Here is a 25,358-nt window from a genome sequence, read left to right as displayed (position 1 = left end):
GTGGTGTTTGAACTCTTGATCTTTGTAAATCACCCATGACTTGTGCCTGAAGTTTTGGATTTACCTTGAAGCATGTGATGCATTGATGGAAGATTTTACTAGCTAAACTCCCATTGATTGGCCAATACTTTTGATGAATAATGGTTAACAATAACTGTGGCCCTCCATGAAGCATTTTGATGTGAAAATTTCTGGCAATTAAGTTAATAAATGTATGACTCTGGTAAGACGATGGGGGTGAATTTGATCTGGAGTTAAATCAGAGTACTGTAATCTTCCACCAACTCTTATTAGATTGTTTTTGTCTAAGAATGGACTTAGAGAAATGAGTTTGCTGGTTTTGGTTAGTGGCTTTCCTAGCTGCAAATCGTTAAGCTCACTTGGAAACTATTCCCTTTGCACAATCTTCACCAAAGCACGCTCTGCTAATCAAAGTTCAGAAGCTGATAATGGACCACAAAGGCGTGACTTTTGTGCTTGAGAGTTATTAATAAAGTGTAAACAGTAGCTCATTACATGTTGAGCCCTTGTAAAAGTAGAAAAATTATATAAATTGATCATTTGGTTTTCAGCTGTAATACATAATAACACTGTGACAACGCTCTGGAATTTGATCGCCAGTTGGTAGAATAACTGGCTCTTCTGGAGATTCCAGAAGACCTATTCAAAAATGAAAGCCCCTTCCAATACAAGTCCGCCTTTGTAATCTTATGTGGCATTAAGCCTCTCGACAGATAGTCAGCAGGACTGTTTTGACTCTTCAAATGCTTTCACGAACTGATATCGGTGTTTGTATCTCAGATACCCTGATAGCAACAAATGTTGTTCAATGAGAAGATGGAGCCTTAATCCATGCTAATGTTGTAGTCGAATCAGTAATATGAAATTGAATCAGTTTGAAGATGTAATGCATTAATAGTTGATTTGCATAGTTCAGATAACAACAAAGTGCCACACAACTCTAGTCCGGGTAACAAAATTTTCTTTAATAGTGCGACACAAGATTTTTACGTGACTAAATTAACAGTGATAATTTCATCAAAGTCAATACACTTGAGATGTATACAGGCACCATAACCATAATCTGAAGCATCTGCAAATCCATGTATCTCTAACTTGAGAACACCTTTCTGTTTAGGGACTATGGTCCTTTGGACTTTAATGTTTGATAGCATATGAAATGACTCTTGAAACTGGGTCTACTCTTTAAGTAATTCATCAGGTACCCTCCTTTCATCCCATCCTAGTGAATAGGATGACAATTTTTGCACGATTAATTTCACGGTTAAAATTACTGGACCTGTGATTACAAGGGAATCGAAAATCCTGATTGCTGACAAAATAGTGTGTTTAGTTGTTTTTGCAGTTGTGTTTTCATCACAAAAAGAAAATTTAAATACATCTTGATTCCACATAAGACCCAGTGCCTTAATCATAGTGTCTTGATTAAGACACCATATTTTCTAATGGAACGTCAGACAGAATGTTGATTGTTAGCGCTCCACTTTCTAAGATGAAAACCACCTCGATGAAGCAATCACTTAAATCATGCCGTAGTTCTTTTTGCTTCTTTTATTGTCTTGGCTCCAGATCATCGTCCACATAAAAATCCTCTACGACTACCTTGGATGTAACTGGAAAGGATTCTTCATCCAATGCTAACTGCTTTAGAGTTCTCGTTGCTAGGTAAAGAGCACTAGCGGTGCCATCAGTGATTGTCAGTAATTTAAGTGTTTTAATGGGATCTTCTGGCTGGTTTCTCCAAAAAATTAGTTTAGATTTTGTTGAGCTGATTGGATGTTAATCAGACAATACATTTTTTCAATATTTGCTGTTACAACATATGGATGTGTTCTGTATCTTGATACAATACTGATGAGATTTGATTGTACTGTTGGCCCAACAATTGAGATGTCATTCAATGAAACACCAGAGCTTGTTTTTGAGGATGGATCGAAAACTACCTGTAATTTGGTAGTTGTGTAATCTTCCCTTAACACTGTGTGATGTGGAATGTAATTAACCTTCAGCTGTTGTAATTTTTTTCATATGTCTTAGCTCTTCATATTCTTTCATGATTTGGATGTATTGTTAACGCATCTCTGGGTTAATGGATAAGCACCTCTTTATTAATAAAAATCTGAATGCAGAATCCTTTGATTCACCAAGTTCACAAATATCACCTTTCAAGGGGATTTGCACAAAGTACCTTCAAAGATCATCCCTGAAGGTTATATTCATATATAGGTCTTTGCACAGCTTGTCGTTTCCAGTGCACTGCCTTTTAGAGCAATCGTCTTGTATGTCCCAAAACTTCTGTATGGCTTTATTTATGTCGTCCAGCGAAGATAGATGGCAAACTGTAGTTACATGCGACATAGTATTGGTCATTACTTTGCTGGAAATGATCCAGTCAAGCACTGTATTTTGAAGGGTTGGAGGTGAATCATGAAGTTTTAGTCTTCTGTCACATAGCAGGTCAAAAAATAACTCTGCTCCAATGAGTAAGTCAATGTCACTTGGCTTATTGAAATGAGGATCTGCTAATTAAACATTAACTGGAATTTTCATGTTCGATTTCTCAATTGGCACAGTGGGTAAATGTTTGGTAATAGATGTTAGGTCTACACAATCAATAGTGAAGGAAAATATATTAAATCTTGAGTTAATGATACATTGAATAACCTTAGAAGTTCTGGTAGTGGATGTTTCAATTCCATTCACTTCTACAGACACATTTGCAAATGGCAAGCCTAGATTTCTGACCGCCCTTTCAGTCTCAAAATTTGACTGTGACCCTGAATCTAATAGTCCACAACAAAGATGAGGTGACCCACGATAATCGAGAGCAGATACTAGGGCAGTAGACAACACTGAAGAAGGGAACACCTTGACACGATATACATGATGTGGACACAGTTGATTGATTTTGACTACTGGATACTTTGCAAATTGATGTATTTGATACAGAATGCAAAGATTTATTTGTCCTTTCTGAATAATGCAGTAACGTATTGTGATGTTTACCACAAAGTCTACATGAGCCTGCAGCACAATTTTTTATTTTATGATTACCGGAAGACAGGCAATTAAAGCACAGTCCTAACTTCCGTACCTCCCTTTCTCTTTCATTAATGGATAATGATTTGAACTTATCACCGAAATACAATGGGTGGGAATTGTCACGTAATGAACATTTCTTTTTAGAATATAAGTAATTAAACATGGATATATTATTTTTTGAATTTTGTTTGAGTTTCAATTGGAAATTTCTTGTTTGAGATTGTTTTAATAAGGGTGCTGGTTTAGATTCAACATCTTTTCTGTAGAAATTTTATTAAATCAGATAAAACAGGCACATTGTTAGAGTCTATTTCTGATTCCCACTGACGGTGAGTAGTTTTATCCAACTTGCTGATAATCAAGTGAATTATTGGAGTGTCCCGATGTTCAGTGGGTTGACCTAATGGATGAAGGGCACGCATATGTTTTTGTACATCCTCAATTAATTTTCTCAAATTAGAACTACACTGTTTGTCTAATTTATTTAGATTGAAAATAACTGAGACGTATTTGTTGATTAAATACCTTTTCTTTTGAAACCTCTCCACTAAGAGGTCCCAAGCAGTTTTATAATTTTCGAATGACCCTTCTAGAGGTTGTAAGACATTGGCGGCACTGTCCTTTAACGACAATTTGAGATAGTGAAATTTCCGACAATTAGATAGATTTGGATTGTCATGAATTTAATGATTAAAACTGTCATGGAATGATGACCATTCATCATAATCTCCCAAAAATGTGGGCAGCTTGATAGCTAGTACGGAAAAGCGGGGATAAGCCCAACTTGACTCCTTATTTCTTGGTTGTTTCATGGTTTACACCGATACTGTCAGCCTTAGTGAGCTGCTGAATTTTAGTTTGGGCTTGTGTGGTTAAATGATAGAATGTATCTTCAAATTGAGCCCAATCATCATCATGGCTTTCAGAATCGTCTAAAAATGTAGATTTCGGTTTGAATTTTTTTGAAATCCTACAACATTTCTTGAAATTTAACCAACCTAAATTTAAGCTGAGTAATATCGTCTGATTTACCTAAGTAACTATTGAATCTCATCATTAACTACAACTCGTTTTTTAATTAACAGTCTTAACTGTTCTGTATCCTCCATGTTTGAATTAATAATAGTGAAGAGATGATACTTCACAAATAATTAAACTATGACTCATCTGAATTGTTCTGGTCACATGGCGTTGGTTGATGTCAGCGTAGGCTATACGCAGTAACCCACCGGGTTGGTCTAGTGGTTAACGCGTCTTCCCAAATCAGCTGATTTGGAAAGCCGAGAGTTACAGCGTTCAAGTCCTAGTAAAGCCAGTTATTTTTACACGGATTTTGAATACTAGATCGTGGATACCGGTGTTCTTTGGCGGTTGGGTTTCAATTAACCACACATCTCAGGAACGGTCGAACTGAGAATGTACAAGACTACACTTCATTTACACTCATACATATCATCCTCATTCATCCTCTGAAGAATTATCTAAACGGTAGTTACCGGAGGCTAAACAGGAAAAAAAGAAGGCTATACGCAGTAGCCGATGTCACTGATCATGAAATAAGTCTCGCATTGATTTGAATAATTAAATTACATACACATTAAATTGTGATTCACAATCCAGGTTGGTCGGACCAATTATTTGGTTGAAGTTGCTTCATATAAAACAATTTTTGCACTATTTTGAGGTGACAACGTCTTATAAATCGATAAACGCCGGCAGCACGCACGAAAAATTGTCCCGTTCCGCCTGAGCCGAGCCGAACCGTCGTGCAATGGAATATACTATCATGTCAAGCAAGTTTTGGCGGGCTTTTCAAAAACAGCAATTTCATGAATTTGATTTATGATTTCAATTTCATCGTTTTAAACTGACACTTTATCAACATTGATTTGATTAAAGTTTATTTCTATAATAAATTGTCCATAATTATTTTTGAATAAATCATTCAATTTAAACTTGCAAAAATTATTAATATTAATTATTATTAAATGAAATGAAAAATGGAATATAAACGTGTTTCATTAGCTAATTAAACAATCACTTTGATTTAATTTGTTTGTTTAAACATGTAATTTTTTAAAACATCCAAATCATGGATGAATTTAATTAATTGGTATTTTCATCTAGCCCAATGCCAGTTTCTCAAAAAACATGTGTTTACTTCATAAGGATAACAAGTTTTTTTTTTTCGACATTACAGTTTATAAACAATAAGTAAGAAGAAGCAACATCAGCAAATAAGAGAAAAAAGAAAGAACATATTTACATGGTTGAACATACTGCCTGTCAAAAAATCATAAATGTTTTTCTTAAATATTTATAAACAATAAATAACAACAGTAATAATAATTGCAAAATAAATTAATAAATTTTACTATCGTAATTCATTCATTCAATATCGTAGCAGATCTTAAAACAACTATTCTCGATACAAATAAATCGATACTGAAGATACTATGAATTCCCTAATACCCTAATAATAATAATAAATAAAACACAATAGAAAATAACAAAAGTATAAATAATGAGGGTTTAAAATCCTCATTATTTATACTTTTCATTATTCAATTACTTTACTTTTATATTTTTTCATTATTTATTCTTTTGAAGGATAAAAATAATGAGAGCTTGCTTTCATTTAGAATCGTAAACATGATTTTTTCGGCCTTGTAATTACAACCAAACATACATATAGGCAAAATACGTGAGTCAAATCAAATGGTAAACAATAAAGGTCAAAATTAGAAGAATTTTGAATCCTATATTTCCTCCTTAGCAATTTATTGATTTTGAAGCTAACTTCTCTTTTGTTATTGTGTCAAGGAAGGTTAGTTTCATATTACGATAATTTGTTTCCTAAACTGGATATAATATATAACTAATAAATTAATTAATTTAATTTATATTTAAGCTTCCAGCTCTCGTATTGAGTGAATTTACATATGGATATTATAAATCTTAATGAAAATGTTGAGTGTGCAATCTTTAAAAGATGCCTAAACCGATCAAAACCAAATTTAATTGGAAAGATTTGCTGCTATTTTTTCGCTTTTCCTTGATCAATTTTCATCATTCAAAAAAATTTTTACTCAAGAGGTAATCAATTTTGGACACCTAATAATCCCATTCCTAGACGTCGCCTGCCAGGGCAACCCGCTCGGAGGACCTAGCTGCGGAACCGTGCCATAGGCACACCCTACAGCTAGTAGTTCAATAATGTTGTCACGCTCAAATCTCGTGTGAAATGTAGTTCCACACAAACCAATGTTTTTTTTAACATAAATTTTTAGTGGACTGTAAATAAATTAGTTCTTATCATTCCCTTATTGTTGTGGCCCAGCTGGTTCCATACACATTTTAACACAGAATGTAAACAATCAAAATGTAAATAGCAAACAAATAAGAACACTTCATGATCTCATCCAGTGTCTGAGATTATCAGTAGTTTTATTGGAAAAATTTTCCTTTCCTTTATAGCTCTTTTTTATTTTATTTTTAATTGAAATTATGAAACTGTAAGGTGTGTTATAAGAGTATTATTAAAACTCGTAGTTCAATGAAAATAATTTCTTACCTTTATTTAGAGCTGAAATAATTTTTCTTAATGGCTGCCATATTGAAACCAAACATCAGAGAATGTTTTAAAATAGAAAAAGGCAAAAACAGGGTTGTTTTAATATATCTTACTTTTAAAATTTTATTCAAATAAACTGAAACCCTCAACAATAATAAGAAAAGAACAAGATGTTATAAAACAATGTTTGTCCATCAGGTGGTTGGTAAGATATTGCTCTTCAAATACAAGCTTTTTCTTTCATGATGATACTATTACTGGATTTATATAATGATTTCCTTTCATGAAAACCATAATTTCAGTAGTCATGTTTGTTTGCTTCAAGCTGATTTAATTGGTTACAGGATTGTTTGGTGGTTCATAATATTTTATTGTGGAAGGAAACATGATTAATCCCTGTAACACTTCAGCTATGAACTTGTAAATTTTTATTTTAAATTAATAATAATAAAATTATTTTTAAAATTAATAATAATTATTAAAATTAATAAAAATATACAATGTAATACTAAAAATTTACAATTTAAATACAAATATAAAAAAACTTTGTGCACTAGAATGAAGTGTATAGCAATAAAGTATATAATATTAGAATGTTGTGGTATCCATCTGCTCTGATGATGGTTTGTTTGGACTTTTGTAATTTGTCTTACAAAAGCAATGCTTCAATAAATAACTCAGATAAATTACAGAACTTGATGAAATATTAAAGGAGTTTCCTAAATACTTCAATATGAGCCCTATTAACCCTGGAACTATGTTGTGAATTCTTTTGTTATGAGCGGTGTTTGGGGTCATTAATGATACCACTAAGAAAAATTTATCTAAAAAACTATTTTAACTTTTAAGGTTTACTTGTATTAACATGATACAATTATAAAAAAACATAAATCAAATTTAGAATAAATTTATAAATATAAATAAAACTAAACAAAATAGTTATGAAAGTCACCAAAATTACCTTCATGTCATTTTAGTATTGTTTTTTAAATAATATTTCCTTTATTTTAATTATCAAATAAGAAGTTCATATTATAATACACCAGAAAAAAATAAAAAAGTTACTATTTTGCAGGAATAAATTCATTTTCACAAATTCTCTTCAGCACACCACTGAGCGGCAGGTTTTGCATACTGGACGGTCACACTTGACACAGTATTGATTTGTTTTTTCTCAGAAGAACAAGGACAGATGGCACATCTTTTTCTTTTTGATACTTTTTCATTTTTATTGGGTTTTGGTAATAGAGTTTTAAAAATTCTTGATAATAGAAATCTAAGTTTTCTTGGAAATCGGCTATTAATGAGTCTGTTGTCGAGATAGGGTTCTTCTGTTAACTGCCTTGCCAGTGTTTTTAAAAAGTTGAGTCTATTAATATATTTATTATCCTTAAATGATGACTAAAATATGGATATTGTTGCCAGTATATTGAGAATGGTATAAAAAATTTCAGAAGTGCATTGTCGTGTCTTTCTACTAGTATTGTAAGTGATACATTTTTGGTCAAGAGTATTCACTTAACTTTGGTGCTATTGTAATTGGAAATAATCTCTGGTTTCCCAGTTTATCTGTTGTTTTAGTATGATGCGTGCTCAACACCAAAATTACAGACTTCCTTTACAAACATTTGAAATCAGTATACAGTATTTTATAAAACCATACTAAGTTGAACCTACTTTACGTTTTCTATTAGGTTGAAAAACTAATAGATTAGCTTAGCTGTTTTTTACATAGGTTAACTTTTGTTTTTGAACTTGGGAAACCAATTCCACTGAGCTGAAATAATTATCAGCAGTAATATTCCATTTGTGTTTACAATTGGTTTTGCCAATTGTAAAACAGATTGTGTTGGTTTTAATTTTTTTTATTCTGCACTTAATCCAACTGCGTCACTGTCTTTTCTGGTACACAAATAAGCATTTAGAAGATAATTTGTGTATGCGTCGCATAAAATCATAACTTTGAGTCTGTATTTTTCAGGTTTGTTAGCCACGAACATCTTGAACCTACAATGGCCACGAAAGCCAACAAATATTTTATCAATGCAGACATTAGAACCTATTTCACAGCATGACTGAATTTTCAACCATTTTCTGAAAGATCCATGATATCGCTGCAGCGGTACCAGTTTTTTCCTTTCACTTCGGGTGGCACTTCATCAGATCTTATGCAACAAATCAAAATCAAGGCCCTTTTCACTGATAATGTGGCTCGAAAAATATCCCTTCCCGTGCCAACTGCAGCAAACACTGACTCCAAATGTTCATTATTTGATTTAAAAACTGCCGCAGAAATGCTCTAAGTTCTGTTATGTTGGTGTCTGAATTTTGTGTATGTTTGATTTGAATATCGTTATCTATAAGAAGCAATCTTTTTATTAGTGTGACGAATGATTTCATCCAACATGTCTTCTGTAAACATACATTCCCAAGCTTGTAATGGACTGTACGAATTCCCTAAATTTGTGTTCTCTTTCAGATATGGCAATTTTATAACAATAATGTGAGATGGTGTTCTCACATCATGAGCAGATTCATTTGCAGACCACTTAAACCTGTTTCGATCATAAAAATCCGCACTTTTCTACTTTTAATAAATTACCACTACTGCAGTCCTATAAATCAGACTTATCATGTGAGTCAAATTCTTGTTCAGAGGCACTTTCAAGTTCAGAATTATATTCTGGATCATTTTCATCCTCACGATCACTTCACGGCCTTCATTGTCTTCATCAAATAAACAGTTTATGGAATCAAGCCAGTTTAGATCTTCCTCGTTTTGGTTAAGAGAGCAAGGAGTCATTATAATTAATTTAAAAAAAACATAAAATGACGTATGACAGACAAAATAAGCAGTAACTTCGAACAAAATGACAAAAATCTCGCTATTAGAACATATACGTTGTCGTGGGGTCACTAATGGTACCAGTTGAATCTTAATGTTAAATTGTAAACACAGTTTTGAACACAGGCTACAATCACTCTAGATATTAACTAAACTTGCACTAACAGAAAGGTATATAGAGTGAATCACAGAGGAAAGGAATGAAAAGGATATAGCGGACGTAAGTAGTCTGACTGGTGCCATTAAAAATACAACACGGTTGCAGGGTTAACATCAGTGATACCTAATATTCCAATCACGATAGAAGCGCATATTAGCTGCAAAATGGTCTTCTGGAAGGATAATTTCATTTAATTTGAAAGCGAGCCGTTTCGTTTTTCTTGAAAGCAATTTTTAATGTGCTCCGGAGTCGTGTTATGCGTGAAAGTAAAACGTTGACGATAAGAAAGTTACAAATACTTATTTTTGTTACTAATACTTTCACTTCGACTGACAGGACTGCGAACTCGTTTATAAAAAGTAAGTCTAACCTAATATAGGTAGTGCTGTGTTCGGGGCGTAGAGAAATAATTTATAAATAAGCGTAATATCCATAATGAACACGAAACGATTTTAGCTCATTATAATATCAGTTTCCTTCGTATAATTTTTTGAAGAAGGTGAAGGCAATATTATTGAAATAATCATCTTGCAATTTATTTTATAATAAATTTTATTCTCTAAATTACGACATGTTGGTAGATATGTCGTCTGATCTCTGTGCTAAGAAGGATGTTTCGTTGTGTGTGAATCATGTACAAATAATTTGTAACTTGCGATATTATGCTTTAATATTAATTTTGTGATTAAGTTTTTTGGACTTCATGTATACATTCTTTTTTAAATCGTACAGTAATGGCTAGAGAATATGACCATCTGTTTAAACTTCTTATAATTGGAGACAGTGGTATGTTGTCGAACTTTTATCCTAGGTTATCGTGATAAATTGAAATTTACTTTAAATATTTACTTACTACTATTTCTTCATTACATTTTATATTTTACTATTAGGTTTTGTCAATCGGTGACATCTTCGTTTCTATTGAAAGGAATAATTTAATCTTGGAATTCGAGTTATTGTGTATTGATAGGTTTCAACAGTTCATTATTTTGTTTCATTGTGCTGTATGGTCTTGGTATATTTGCTACAAATTCCTGGGGTAATGTATTTTGATTACACTATGTTAAAGTGATTGTACTCTAGCTTGAAAAATAATGTTTTGTATAAATTATCGAATAACATTAATAAAAAAGTTGTTTGTTGATTTTTGCATTAATAATTTTCATTTAAATATCTGTTCTACTAGTGTATTATTGTGGTCATAAAGGTCATCATAGCTTAAGTAATAATTGCATGCCCTTTAATTTTAGGCTTATATTTTCTGTAGAGCAATTAAAAGTGTGCAACATTGTTCATCTCTTTGTATTTTTCATCAGGGAAAACATATAATTAAGTAATGAATTGCTAAGTTTGAAGAGATCTTGATTTAATTATTTTGCTTTATCTCCTTTTTGTTTTAATATCTTTAATGTGCATTTACAAAGTCTTATGTATATGTTTTTCTTTTATCTATATCATAAATATGGTAAAGAACATTTCTCAAACATGGGCATCAGGTGTATTCTAGTAACTGTGTGCTGTAAATCTCTTTATTCTTCCAATGAAAAGTATCTTATAATGGGGAAAAATGTCTAAAACTTAGGTGATAAAGTAGTGTTTAGTGTTATTTATTTCAAAGAAATTTGAAAAACTGAGTGACAATTTAAACAGTGATATGTCATGGGCACATTATGTCACTTTTTAAATAGGTACACCATTTTTATGTAGGGTATCTTGATTTTAATAAAAAAAATTTTGTTCAATTAGATGTAAATGATCATATTGCAGAGAATAAAGGAAATATGCACAATATATGACATAATATAAAGCTATTAAAACTACTAGATAGCAACTAGTAATAATACTCTTGCTTCATATGGAATATATAATTACACTTTTCTTGGTATCTGAGGTATCTGAACTATAGTTACAAAATATCATAACTCATAGGTCATACAAAGTGTGTCATAGTTTCCAGACTTGAGATTTTCAATCTTTTTAACTCCAAAAAGTCACAGGATAGTCTTTTTTATTTGTACAGCTGTTTTATATATTCCAACTACTTTTACTTATCTCTTCTTTCCAGAATAACTATTTACCATCTATCTCTAATACTGCTAATTTTAGCTTAATTTTCTCAACATTTTTAATCTTCTTTATATTTCATTCTGTAATATAGCTTCTTAGTAATTGTTTTCTTTACTACCTTACAACATCTTTTTCAGCTAATTTCCTTCTTTGTCCTTTATATTAATTTAATTTTCTGTGCTGGTAAAAATGCTTGTCTTAATCATCTTCTGTACTTAGTAATTTTATTCATACATTTTAATATTTATGTCATCCTTAATTTTCTTACCATTTATCTTGTCTTTTTTTCTTATTTTCATTTTTCAGTTTATGAAATAATTTTCTGCATTATAAGTTTTACTAAATTTCAGCTGTTAAAATATTATTTTCGGGCTTTTTCATATGGTTTCTTTTAACACCAATTAAACATCATTTAAATCTAAGACTTTCCATTTGCAAATTTTATCTTTAATCAGTTAAACTTCAACTTAAATTACATAAAAATTAGATTCAGTAACCATTCATAACTGCTGCTCTTGTAGGTAGTTTATGTAACTAATTATTTTGTTTATATGTCTTCCTATATATCCTGGTCTCATGTGTGTGTACCTTCTTTTAAATTTTTTAAAAGGATGTTTGCATTTATTAGTTTACTCCATGTTGAAATTCAGAAAGCTCAGAATTTCTTCTGTTTTCTTTTTTAATTTCTTCTGATATTTCCTGTTTTGATTTATTAATCTATTCTTATATTCCCCAGTTATTTTCTTTTCTTGTTTTCTTACTATGGCATTCTAGTTTCCTGTTACTATCAAATGTTCATCTCCTTATATATATTTGGTTAAATCGTCTTCATCTTTGCTGAGAGGGTTGGCATATATACATCTACATTTATTATAGTTTAGAGTTTTGAATCTTTTGTAGACTGAAATAGTTTTCTAATAAGTTCTTTATCATTTATTATCTCACATATTTGTCCTCTACTACTACCTTTCCATTAGTTAATTTTGTTAGGGAATTATCCTGTAATTCTGTATGCAGACTTGAAGGATGTCATGATTCTTTTTGATGACTACCGCTTTAGTTTTCCTGCTTGGAGATCTTATCGGGATGATTATTTTACGCAAGAAAGTTGAATTATGAAGTTGAAAATCAAGTTATGAGGAAAACATTTCTACAGAAAATACAGTTGTAGTTTTCCATTGTTTTCAGCTGTACAATACTCTGTGTCTAACATAAGTAAGTTTTATTGTTCAGGCTGTATCAGTCTATCAATTATTTGACACCCTGAACAACTGCTGGAAGGACTTGTCAGCTGTTAGGATTATTGTGCAGCTACCAGAAAGGAAACAAATTGATCTGGAGGCAGACTCCCCCCTCCCCAATGCTTGATAACACTGAGAATGTGTTGTCTTTCTCATCAAATTCTAATATTCGATGTTCTGAGTATGGAGAATGTTGCTGGGTCAGACCTACGTCAACAGAGCCAATAATAGGGAGAAGGGATCAAGAATAAGGAAAAGAGGTGAGTAGTGTAAAAGAATGATTACTCCTCGAGGTAATTTATCATCTTGTTCAGGACCCAATATCATTCCTTTTTCATCAAATCATATTCCTTAGTTTAGCCTTCCTTGAACACCCATCGTGCTAATACCAACAATATGACTGTCTGCTTTTCAAAGGCATGCAAGTATTCTTTTTTTACCAAATATACTCATGATTCCTAGAGGGAGGGTAAGGGATATTATCTTTATTTAACTAATGGAATATTCCTGAGGCTTCTTCAGATTTTTTTGTTACCTTCAAGTAATGTTAGAGGGAGGTTAGTACATTTACAAGACTGAAGCTTTTAAAGTATTGCTTCATCATCACTATCAAGTAAACAATAAACTGTTAATACATTTTTCAATGTTAAATCTATCTTCTTTGAACATTGTATATGTTAGAATGAAATGATTATAGATAGATTATGATATAGAATATTACTATTCACAAGATTCTTGCTTTATTCGGAAATCCAATTTGTTAATTATTTTATATTTGTTTCTATTTTTCCAAATATCATTTTTCTCTTTTAATATTTTCCAAAATGTCTGTCTTTGTTTCAATTATTGACTTGCCAATTTTTCTATTACTGTTTTAGTGTTACTTCAGTTTTCTTTTTGATCATGTGCTTAATTATATTTAAAAATATGCTACTGTCAGTTTCATTATTATTGTTACTATTATTACAGTGCTTTAATTCACTTTCTTAACGACTTTGTCGTTTTATCTAAATATGTACATTTGAAATTCAATAATTCATCATTGTTTGTATTGTGGGTGTTTTTTCTCATAAATTACTGATTTACTAATAAAATGAACATCTGATATTGAACATATTGATAGCATGCTTAAATTCTGAAAATTACATTGAGAATTTCTTTATATTATTTTTAAATTATTTTATCATTGTTAAGTATATTTTAATTTGTAATGTTTGAAAGTAAGTGTAAATTTGTTTTTTCTTTTTATCATTTATATTTTAAGTAGGCTCCTTAGGAAGAAGTCTACAGTTAGTAATTTTTCACATCAGCATAATCTTGTTATAAATACATTCAGATTAATTTTTTAAAATATTTTTTTATATGTTATGCATATTTTTAAAAAATTAATGAATGTGTACAATAACTATACAAATTACTTTCATTGATGGTTACGTAAAATAGTTATAACAAAATTATACAATAAATAAATGTATTTTATATTTTAAAAGCAGACATTTTAGTAGGTAGTAATATTGTGTAACAAAATGAGAATTGTTTATGTATAGAATAATATAAAATTAAACTCTTTTAAGCAGTGTGTTTATATATAATATCAATATTAACATGCTTGTAATTGATTTCAGTTACTCTGTTAATAAACAGTAGAGTTTCAGAAATCATAGACCAAACTAATTATTTTTTATAGAAGTATTTCTACTCAAATGAAAGAAGGACTTTGACTAATATAACATATCTACAATAGATTTGTGTAGGACTAGGCTTTTTTGAAGAAAAATATGGTAGTTAACCTTGAAAAAGTTATATATTGAAAAACTTAATGCAATGAATCTTATTTTATTAAAGTTTATTGTCCAAAATAATGTTAAAGTAACAATTATTATTTATGTTTATAGTAACATTTATGTTTATATTATTGATTGTAGTAATTTTTTTGTTGAAAAGTAGTAACAAATTATTTGAATTAAAAATTTTTATTGATAAGCAAAAACTCTGTACTGAGAAAAACAATTATTAATAGAATAAGAACTTGGTTGGTAGCCTGTGTGCATTAAAGCATACAAGTTTATAAATACAGTTTAGTACGGAACAAAGTGTAGCGGGTAAAAATGTGTGGAAAGACAAATGATACAATACCAAAAAAAATAATGATGTAGGATGTAGCAAATAAGTCAAAATTAAATGATTAAATTAGATCAGGAAATGTTACAGAATTTTAACAAATATACATAATTATTATTATCATAAATCACTTATGAACACACTAAAATAGCAAGCTCAATAAAGACATATGAGTTAATAAAAAGCTTTTCAATTTTACAGATACATAATCAGTTACAAAACATATCAGGCAGTGCATTATCATCATTATATGTACAAGTAAGAACTGATACTCCATAATGATCAACAGTCTATAAGAATTTTCAAAAAAGAGTGATTTAAATCAATCAGTGAATTTTATTAATAATTATTAATTACATGCTAGACAACTTGTTTAATAAATGAATGTATATTTAAAAGAATGGTTTTGTCAAAGTAAATGTCTGGTTGTTTGTTAGGTTTATAAGCTTTATAGAACTATAACCTTATACCCCATAGTAATGCAATAATCTGCTTTAAAGTAGAGTGACTGGATTATCAAATAGTGAGTTATTTGTTATTAAAGAAAATAAATGAAGTATTTCTTTTCGCAGAACTACTGTAATTGTCTCAGGGTGTGATGCTGTAGATGTAAACAGGCAGTCCTTACAAGAATGTATGGTTTTGTCCCTATTGTATAAGCATTTGATAACAGTGAAGACAAACGGTCAGTTATTTTCTAGCTACTACAATGAACTGGACAAAGGAATATGAAATTATGTTTGTCAGTCATAACCACAGCCAAGTGGTATATAGTTTTGTTACCTATAACTAGACCGTGAGCTTGAATTTGAGTTATTTCTGCTTATATTATAGTAAAAGATAAAACAAGGATTGTAGTGTTATACTAAATTCATTGTAGGATCTATCTCATTATAAAAATATTGATGTATTAGAATAACTGTTATTCAGTTATTCAGCATCAGATTGATGTGTACAAAATATGTTCTAAATTACGTAAAATTATGTTTACTAGAAATTTAATTATCCTAATTTTATCATTTATATAATATTGAAAATTCTTATTAACCTAATTCTGGCATCTCGTATAAGTTACATTGTTTCTTTCCAAGTCAAAACAATGATTTACACTACAAAAATGAAAATATAAATAGATATTCATTACATCAATGATATTTTCTGTAATGATTAGTTTATATAACAGTTAATTTTTTTCATGTAAAATATTGTCTTGGGACAGACTTTTGTGCTGCAGATCTAATTCATTGATTATTACATTTATTTAAAATCTCTGTTACATACCTGGGTATAGATATATAAACCCTATTATTTTAACTAATATTAATAAGTTATCAGATCTATTTTGGCTGAAATTTAATTAATTTATCGACAGAGATAAGAAAAGAATGAATATATGCATTATTGTAACTTAAACCAGTCAATAAACTGAATTTAATAATTTGAAAGAAACTAATTAATTAACGATTGATTAATTAGCAGTGTCATCTCTGTATGACTGGTTCATAAACATGTTCTAGTTAGTTTAAGAGTGTATGTAATTTAATTAGAACCCAAGATTTTAATACAGCTATATATGATTTGTTGTAACTCTTTAGTAATGACAAGCGTGAAAGATTAATAAAGTGTAGGAAAATTAAGTTACCATAAAACAAAAATTAATATAGTTGAACCTCTACCTAACGAAATCGAGAATCCCAGGAAAAATTATTTAAATAGAGGTTTTTGTTATATTGAGGTAACAAGAATTCCCGGTCTAATTATTTTTACAAACGTTTTATGATAAATTAAAATTAAGTAGTTATTTTTCTTAATAGTGCTTTGGGAAAAAAAAATGTAAATGTATTTTTTTATGTCATGCATTACATATTAATCTAATACATTATACATAGTGTTTAAAAGTATGTATCTAAGGTAAGGACTTACCTCGTACTTTAGAATGGATGTAGGCTATACTTAAAAGCTTGTTGTACTCAGTTGTAGGTTAACACACTACATTTTTATTTCGAGCCCGTAAGTTTTTCACAGCGATAACACAAAAAATGAATACACTAACTTTTTTAAATTTATTAAAATAACACTAATCCTAATTAATGCATTCTTTAGTTTTTTATATATATTCATTGGTAATATTTACAGTATATAATTTTTAATATAGTTTTAATTTATTATTTGAAAAAGTGAGTAATTTTCTGTTGTTTTCTCTGTTTGAATAGCACCTTATTCAAACAGAGAAAATGTTCAAAAATTTATTTACATACTCAAAAATACTGTCAGGTACTTCATTCTTAAGCTGTAGTCCAAGCCTAATTGTTGAAAATGACTGTAAAACCTTGTCATCGGCAGGTTTTCTATCCTCCTGCTGGTCTTCGCAATTTTCATCATCACCATCTTCTACTGGTTCAGAGGACTTACTAACACTGTGAAGTATGTCACCATCGTCTGGAAAGCCAGAAACGGTAACCTGTTCATCAGCAGTGATAAAATCTTCCAGTGTAACTTTGTTACTGACATTTCCAGTTCCCAGTGACTTAAACTGTACTAGTATCATATCATCTCCTTCATTTCATTCTTTCATGGTGGTACTGAAATCAGCTTTACAAAAACAATGGAGTAAAACTCCTTGAAAACAATGCCGAGTTTTATTTTTGCTGATTACCTAATATTTTAAGTATTTCAGTCCCTAGCATGTTTACAGTCGCTAACACCATAATTCTTAGTTTACTTTGTTTACCACCAAAGCTTGGATCATTTTTAAAAGATAACGTTTTCTTGGGCAAACATTTGAAAATTAGACTTGTCTCTTCCACGCTAAAAATGTCTTTTTGCGGATATGCTTCTAAAATCGGTTACAACACAGTCTGCCTCCAAGTTTAACAGTCACTTATGCTGGCACTTGCACTTTCTCCAGAAATTACTTTATGAAAATGATGTCTTTTTTAAACTTCTCTAATCACCCATTGCTGGCCTGGAAATTCTTGTATCCTAATGCGGCTCCAAATTCCAGGGCTTTTTTTTAAATTAATGTCCTGGATAGTGGAAACTTTTTTTTTGCATAACTGTCATCTGTTTCAAAATGACTTCATCGATATCATACGTGCTATCTTTTAATTTTTTCTCACTAGATTTTCTTTACACTGGTCTAGTTCTTGTAGTATCACATTCTGATTTTTTAAAATTGTTGACAGTGAACTTTTGGTGAGAGTCCAGATTTTTACACGATTTCTTTTGTTTTAACACCTTTGTGTATAATGCTAATTTTTTCCGAAATACTAAGGCACTTCCATTTTGACATTGTATACAGCACACTAAAGAAACAGGTACAGCACTGCATAATGTGAATAACATAATCCAAAGGCAGAGACCAACTGAATTAATCCCAGGAAAAATTATTGTTGAACAGTATGTTTACACTGAACAATAGAGGGAGTATGTGTTAAATGTTTTCTAAGAATTCTATTTATTATGTTTGCGTACTGTAGATAATTATCTTGACTAGATAAATGAGTAATAGTTTGCCCAGTAATTTTAGTGCTCTGCGTTAGTTAATAGATTTCAGGAAATTCTGCTACTTTAATGTATAGGCAGACAGTAACTGCAAAATTTTTGTATAAATCTTTTGTTAGAATTTTATTGTTAACAGGTTATAAGAGAATCTTGGGAAGTTTCGCTTTACCAGTTCAATAAAAATAACCTGTCACTCTTGACTGTTGTCACGAATACTTTGTGTTTGTATACGGGTACAATTTAGGTACGGAAATCAAAAGAATAACTACCTTAAACTTACACAGGTGTCCAGAGTACAAAATTTAATGTCATTTTTTAAAAAAAATTGTAAAAATTTGTGTAAGTTACTACATACTGTATTATGTTAATATGGAGTATGTCACCATTTTATTATAAAGAATTATGAGTACATTAAATAGAGGTAAATTGATACGTAGTTTTATTAAAATGTCAGGTGCAGTAAAAAATTTGTAAAATTGAGATTTCATAATATCGAGGTTTGTTATATACAGGTTTGTCTATATATTTATTATTATTGCTGTGATATGCATTATTATCTTTTTTATGCATTATACCTTTTTTGAAATATCAGTCTTTGTTATTTTATTTTTAAATTTGACATTTTCTCCAGTTCAAAACTTATTCAATACCCCCAGCATGATAAATTATCCAAACTCTACTATATTTTATCATAATTATACATTAGACCTTTGCTTTAGCAATCTTTACTAGCTCCTTAAAATATTCACTAATTGAATAATTATAAATTAATATTATTCATTTACTTGGCATTCTCCACCCTCACTCCTTGGAAAATATTTTAGATTGGCTTTAGAAGTTGGTATACAATAGTAGAACACAATATACCTGATGAGAACTAATAATGATAATACATTTATTTGTAGATTGTTATAAATTTAAGCAGAAAAAGTTATTTAAGAAACTATATTTTTATTTTAATATGCATTTTAACTGAACAACATTCTAAAGCTTGTACGAGGCTCGGTTGATAAATTTTGCATACTGGCATGCTACATGAAGACAAAAGGTACTATCAAGTTGGGCATGGGAGCATATGATAGCTAAAATCCCCCTCTACAAACCTGTGATAATTTGTTGAAATCTGTTTATCAGTTTGTTTTCAGTTGCAGTTAAAATGTAGCAGATATATCAACACAGTTATAACAACAGCACAGTGATGAAATTTTTAATAGCAGAAAATGTGAATCTTATGACTATTTTTCATCATTTAAAAGCAGTTTACAGTAGTAAAACTGTTAACAGCAGTACTGTGGATAGGTGGACATTGAAATTTCACAAATGTGAAGCTGGCAAAGCGACAATTGAAGACACACGTTACAATAGATGACCAGTTTCTGTGACCGACAAGAAACATCAAAAGGAGGTGGATGATTTGCTTCAAAGTGACTGGGGAATCACCCAGCAATGCATTGCTATTCAGTTAGGCATATCTAAAGAATGAGTAGGCCATATTATCAAGTAATTGGGTTACTGTAAAATCTGTGCACAATGGGTACCATGTGATTCTCTGATGGCTCTCTGCAAGCTGAAGTTTGAGCCTATTCCGCATCTGCCATACTTGCCAGATTTGGCTCCATGCGATTTCCACTTCCCTCATCTCAAGAGGGGTCTCAGAGGTATTCATTACACCACTGACAATGAGGTGAAGGAAGCTGCAGCTACGTAGATCTGAGAAATGTTGTCAGAATTTTTCAGTGAGAGAATGCAAAAACTTGTCACATGTTGGGAGAAGTTTATCAGTGTAAATGGAGATTACATTGAAAAATAAATACTGCATTTTGTAACTAAGGTATTGTACTTTTATTCATTTTTTATTTCATTCCAGTATCTCTTTTCATCCCAATGCTACGCATATATGTGGAACATTTATCTGCTGAGCCTCATACAATACATATTTTTTTATAGAGTATAACATTAAAATCAAAATTCTGCATTAAAAATGAACAGAAATTTAGTTCAAAAATTAGGTATGAAGTTTTATTTAACTTGCACTAATTAATATTGCATTTACATTGTTTTACAGTTGAGTTTTACATGTAGAGAGTTGTGGTAACATATTTTATTGTTCTTTCTTCAGATTTTGAAACTTTAACTGTGATTTCATTAATACTGAATTATGATAACAAGTTGTTTATATGTCTGGGTTGATTTAATTGCTCATAATTTGGTTTCAAAATCTCTGCTTAACCACATTGTGTTGTCTTACATCTTGTATATTCTGGCTTCATCCACACCTGTCTTCTTTTATAATTTTTGAGTAGGTTGTTTGCTGTTATTGGGTAGTACTTTAGTTCTACCACAAAAGTTGGACATACTAATACAGGAAAGCTGCTGGTGAATATTGTAGGGTGCAATGTAATGTTATAGTAAACACATTGAGCAGTTTTTCTACCAAACAAAATTTTTGTACAAAATTCTGGTAATCCAGATCCTTTACTGTTCCCTTGACCTAACTTATACTGCTCATTTATTTCCATTTTCTTTCTCTTACTATGACTTTCCAGTACCTCATTAGTATTGGATTTTCATTCCATTTGTGTGTTTGATCTATTTTTTCATATTCCTTTTCCAAGTTCATGTGTTGTGCTGTGAAGATTTGCTACTAGTAAATGTGCATTTTGTAGGCTTGGGCTTGAATCAGTTCTGACCAACATAACTCTTTTGTAGTGTTGCTTGTAATTATGTTTGTTCATAGTTTTTTTATTCATTATTCTTAAGATGCAGGACTCCTGCAACCAGGACTCCTAACCCAATATATTCTTACTTAAAATTCTAACATTTCATGCTCCAGTTCAAACCATATCTTGGTTCTGTTGTAAAAATACTTGTGTTTTTGTTATACTCGCAAAAATGCAGTTGAAGTGGAATAAATCTGATTTTTCTTTTTCCTTTATTCTGCAACCTGTATGTTAACCATGTTATTTTATTAGTAATAACATTCTTTTAATGTGTTTTGCCATGGCCTTCTGAAATGAGTTTTCATAAACATTTACTTGTGACATGTGTAGTGTATCTTTAATATTGGTTTATAAATAGTGAAAAAATAAAATATTTTAACTTTTCAGTTGCAAAAAGCTGAAAAAATGGTTTTTAAAAAGGATTCACACTCAAAATTGGAATACAGCTTGTAGTGTTAAGTATGTCAACATATGAAGTTAAAATATATAAAGAAAAACGTGAACAAACTTGAGTTTATGATAAGTTATCTGACGCACACATACTAAACATAAGGAGTTGTTAATTCCTTAACTGGCAAAATATGTTCTGTATATTAACACTTTCATTTCCAGCGTCCTTATATATGGATATTGAAAATATGTCTTAAAGATTTGCATGTCTGTATTTATAGATGTGCAAAATATGACACAAAAATCCCAGTGTTTGTATATACAGACATTCAGAAAAAACTTTTTTTCAATATCAAAACAAACTTAAACCAGTAGTATATTAACATCAAAATGTTCTAAAAGAAACTATTTTTTTGATTACTTCATTATTTGTGTTTAGTATAGTACGCGTTGTTTGTAACGTAAACGAAATCTAATGGCTGTAGAAGTTGGCTGTCAGCTGACAGCAATAGTGAGCTTTGTTTGGTTAGGCTGTGTCTGTGCTAAGGTTAGTTTTATTTGTTTATTTGTGGTTACCAATGTGTGTTGTATGATTGTTTTTCATTGAGTTTTTATAAAATGAAAAGAACTCTTCTCCTCTAAGTGAGAACACTATAAAAACAGTTGTTGAAGTGTGTTTTTTCAAGTGAAGAACATTCCAGTGATGATTCAGAGATTGAAAATGAGGATGAGTCTTCTTTGTTTGTGGATGATACAGATAATGATCCATATTATGACCCATCGGATGATCTTGAACCTTCAGATATTAAGTTCCCATTAGATGTAAGTAGGTTAATGATCATTTACTGTCATCTAGTGATAGCAATGGCAATTCAACTGAAGAAACTCTATGTATATGTAGGCCTAAGGGAGTTGTAGAGATGTAAATAATGACAACCAAAACAATTCCTCTGATGAGGAGAGTGTTGTTGGTTGGGAAAATGTTGATGAAACCAATGATTCTAGGTTTGCTCACACATTTTTGTTTGAAGAGTTAACTGGAGTGAAGCCATTGTCCACCCTGAGATTCACCAGTTACTGCCTACTTTAGATTATGTTTTACCCAGTGTATAATGAAAATGTTTGTAAAATGCACTAATTTTTATGCAGAAAAGGTAACAAATTTCTTAAATTTGAACAGAAAACCTGATGACAGTTTATGCAGTTGGCAGCATGTAACAGTTTCTGAAATGCACGCATTCATATGTGTACTGATAAACATGGGGCTAAACAGAAAACCTACAATAGCTAGCTATTGGTGGACAGATCCTAACCAGTTGTGTAGTTGGGTGCAGGCAACTGTTTACCAGAAACGGGTTTCAAGATATATTACATTTTTTCCATCTGGTAGACACAACTAACATGCCAAAACTAAGAGAACAAAATTATGACCCGTGTGCATGGTTCCTCCCACTGATATAGCATATGAACCGCATATCTAAACATTACAATATTTTGCTCTCTGTAATCCTGTTATGCATTATTGTTTGCATTTTTTTTGTTTAGTGGGGGGGACAGAAGGCTCTGATGGAAATGGTAAAGGAAAAGGGACTAGACCATATGGTTGTAATAAAACTTATGGAATTGGGATGGTACTTGAGTAAGGGTTATCATATTTTTGTTGATAATTTCTGTACTTCAATAAAATTGGCAAAGGAATTGTATGGAAAACTAACTTTTTTGATAGGCACCTTGAGATCTAATAGAAAAGGTATTCCTACTGATGTAAAAGCAAAGGACTACTCTGTTGGTGAAAGAAGATATAGGAAGAAAAAAGAATTGCTGTTACTAGACTATAAACAAAGAAAGCCTCAAAAAAATCTTTCATATTGTTGTCCACAAATTCTGTCGCTGGAGATGAGCAGATGGTAAAGAAAAGGGGAAACAAAGTTCACATTACCAAAAAACCAACAATTACTAGAAAGTACAATGATTTTATGAGTGGTGTAGATGGGCATTACCAAGTGATACATAGTTACAAATATAACAGAAAAAGCCAAGTTCTGGAAAAAAAAAATTACATTTGACCTTCTGTCTAGGATGGTATTGAATATTTATATATATTTTTTTTATAAATGTAATACAAGTAAACTAGTGAACAGACTAAAATTCATTGTTACTTCAGTAAATGAACTAGCTAATGAATGGCTTGATATCAAAGAAAGTAGAAACCCCATGGCTCATAATGAAGAACACTAAGATGATGAATTGAATGTTGGAAGGGGGGACGTGGGTAGGCCTAAACAATTTGTGGAAAAGGGATTACACCTTATTTGCATTCCAGAACATAAATGCTAACTAAACTCCTTTTGTTTGCAAATTTCACTTTGATTTTTTTTTTGTATATGTTTTCTATAAAGTTATTTTCTAATAAAAAATGTTCACGAAGCAACTTGTGACAGCTAAGTTAAGATGATTTAAGACATATTGTTATTAGTTTTTGAGTTAAAGTTCAATTCTTTATAGTAATTTGAATGTGCTTCAAATTACTTTCTTTTGCCGAAAAACTTTGAAAATTAATAACTTTGTTGTTTATTGCAACAAAGTCATGAAACTTGTGAAAGTGTTCAGTTTTTTGTGTACTTTCTTCTACTGTGTATGAATTGACTCAAAGAATTTTTTTTAAATTTTGCAATTTTGAAGAAAAATAAAAATTAAATAGTTTTTTTTTTTTTGGTAAGTCAATTTTTTTAGTATATACTCTTTTCTTGTGCATGTCCATCAAAATTCTATTTTCAGTATATTCTAGAGTAATTTATTACCTACAAAAAAAATTGAATTTTGTTCATAAATAGTAAGTTGTGAAGTATTAAAAATGTTCTCCAAATTTGTAAGAACAGGCTGGGATTTCTGGCACATAGCCAAGAACAAATACCTGGGATTTTTGGGACATGCTTGTAAAAAAAATTTCTGAGAGCAAAAGGGTTAATACAACATAAGTTATTTTAATGTTAATCTCCCCAAATCAGTGTACGTGTCCATTGAATACTCGACACAGGTAATATGTTAAAAAATAGATGCTGCTGAATAATTCCATACTGTATTTAAGTAACATATTAATGATATAAATAAATTAATATTGATATTTAGTCAATTTTAATTGAATCTTTTTTTCTATGTATGTTTTTATTCCTTCTGATCTTCGGTTATGGTGTGTTTCTAGACTGTTGGTATGCTTTTTACCTAACCTAAACAAGTTAGTGAAATAGAGTAGCATTCAGTATAACCAGGGTACAAGTAAAATAAATTATTTGTCATATTTTAATCTACTACAGAATAACATACAAATATTATACATCAATACTTTTTACAACAACATTTTTTTATAGATTTATGAAAATGTTAATCTCGTAATATTTTAATAATCAATAAATTATTATTAATAATACATTTTAATTTAATAGCTAATAAATACATTTATTGTAAACAACATTAAAAATAAGTTAATTTCTATTTTAAATTACTGTGTGTGGATCAGTTATAATAATTTTTTTAACAATATGTATTAAAAGAATAATATTGAAAATGTTTATTGTATTATTGAAATTGGAGTGGAATTGACACTTGCAGTGAAATGAAACAGATGCACATATTTTAAAAGCATATCGGTTTAATTGTAAGATCTGGTGATTAA

At 30.4% G+C, this 25,358-nt stretch overlaps 1 protein-coding gene across 1 annotated transcript in view; it reads left to right on the top strand.

Moving 5' to 3' along the window:
- Positions 1-10,223: 10,223 nt before the first annotated feature.
- Rab35 (RAS oncogene family member Rab35) overlaps positions 10,224-25,358 on the top strand; it is a 56,524-nt gene continuing 41,389 nt past the window's right edge. The window contains exon 1 of the mRNA XM_075363346.1: positions 10,224-10,428. Coding sequence (XP_075219461.1) covers positions 10,377-10,428 — 52 coding nt within the window. The 5' untranslated portion in view covers positions 10,224-10,376. The remainder of the gene's footprint in view (positions 10,429-25,358) is intronic.

The sequence above is a fragment of the Lycorma delicatula genome, chromosome 4 (assembly GCF_047948215.1).
Source record: "Lycorma delicatula isolate Av1 chromosome 4, ASM4794821v1, whole genome shotgun sequence".
NCBI classification, from domain to species: domain Eukaryota; kingdom Metazoa; phylum Arthropoda; class Insecta; order Hemiptera; family Fulgoridae; genus Lycorma; species Lycorma delicatula.
The sequence above is the reverse complement of the archived record's forward strand: the minus strand, read 5'-3'. Positions and strand labels throughout refer to the sequence as shown.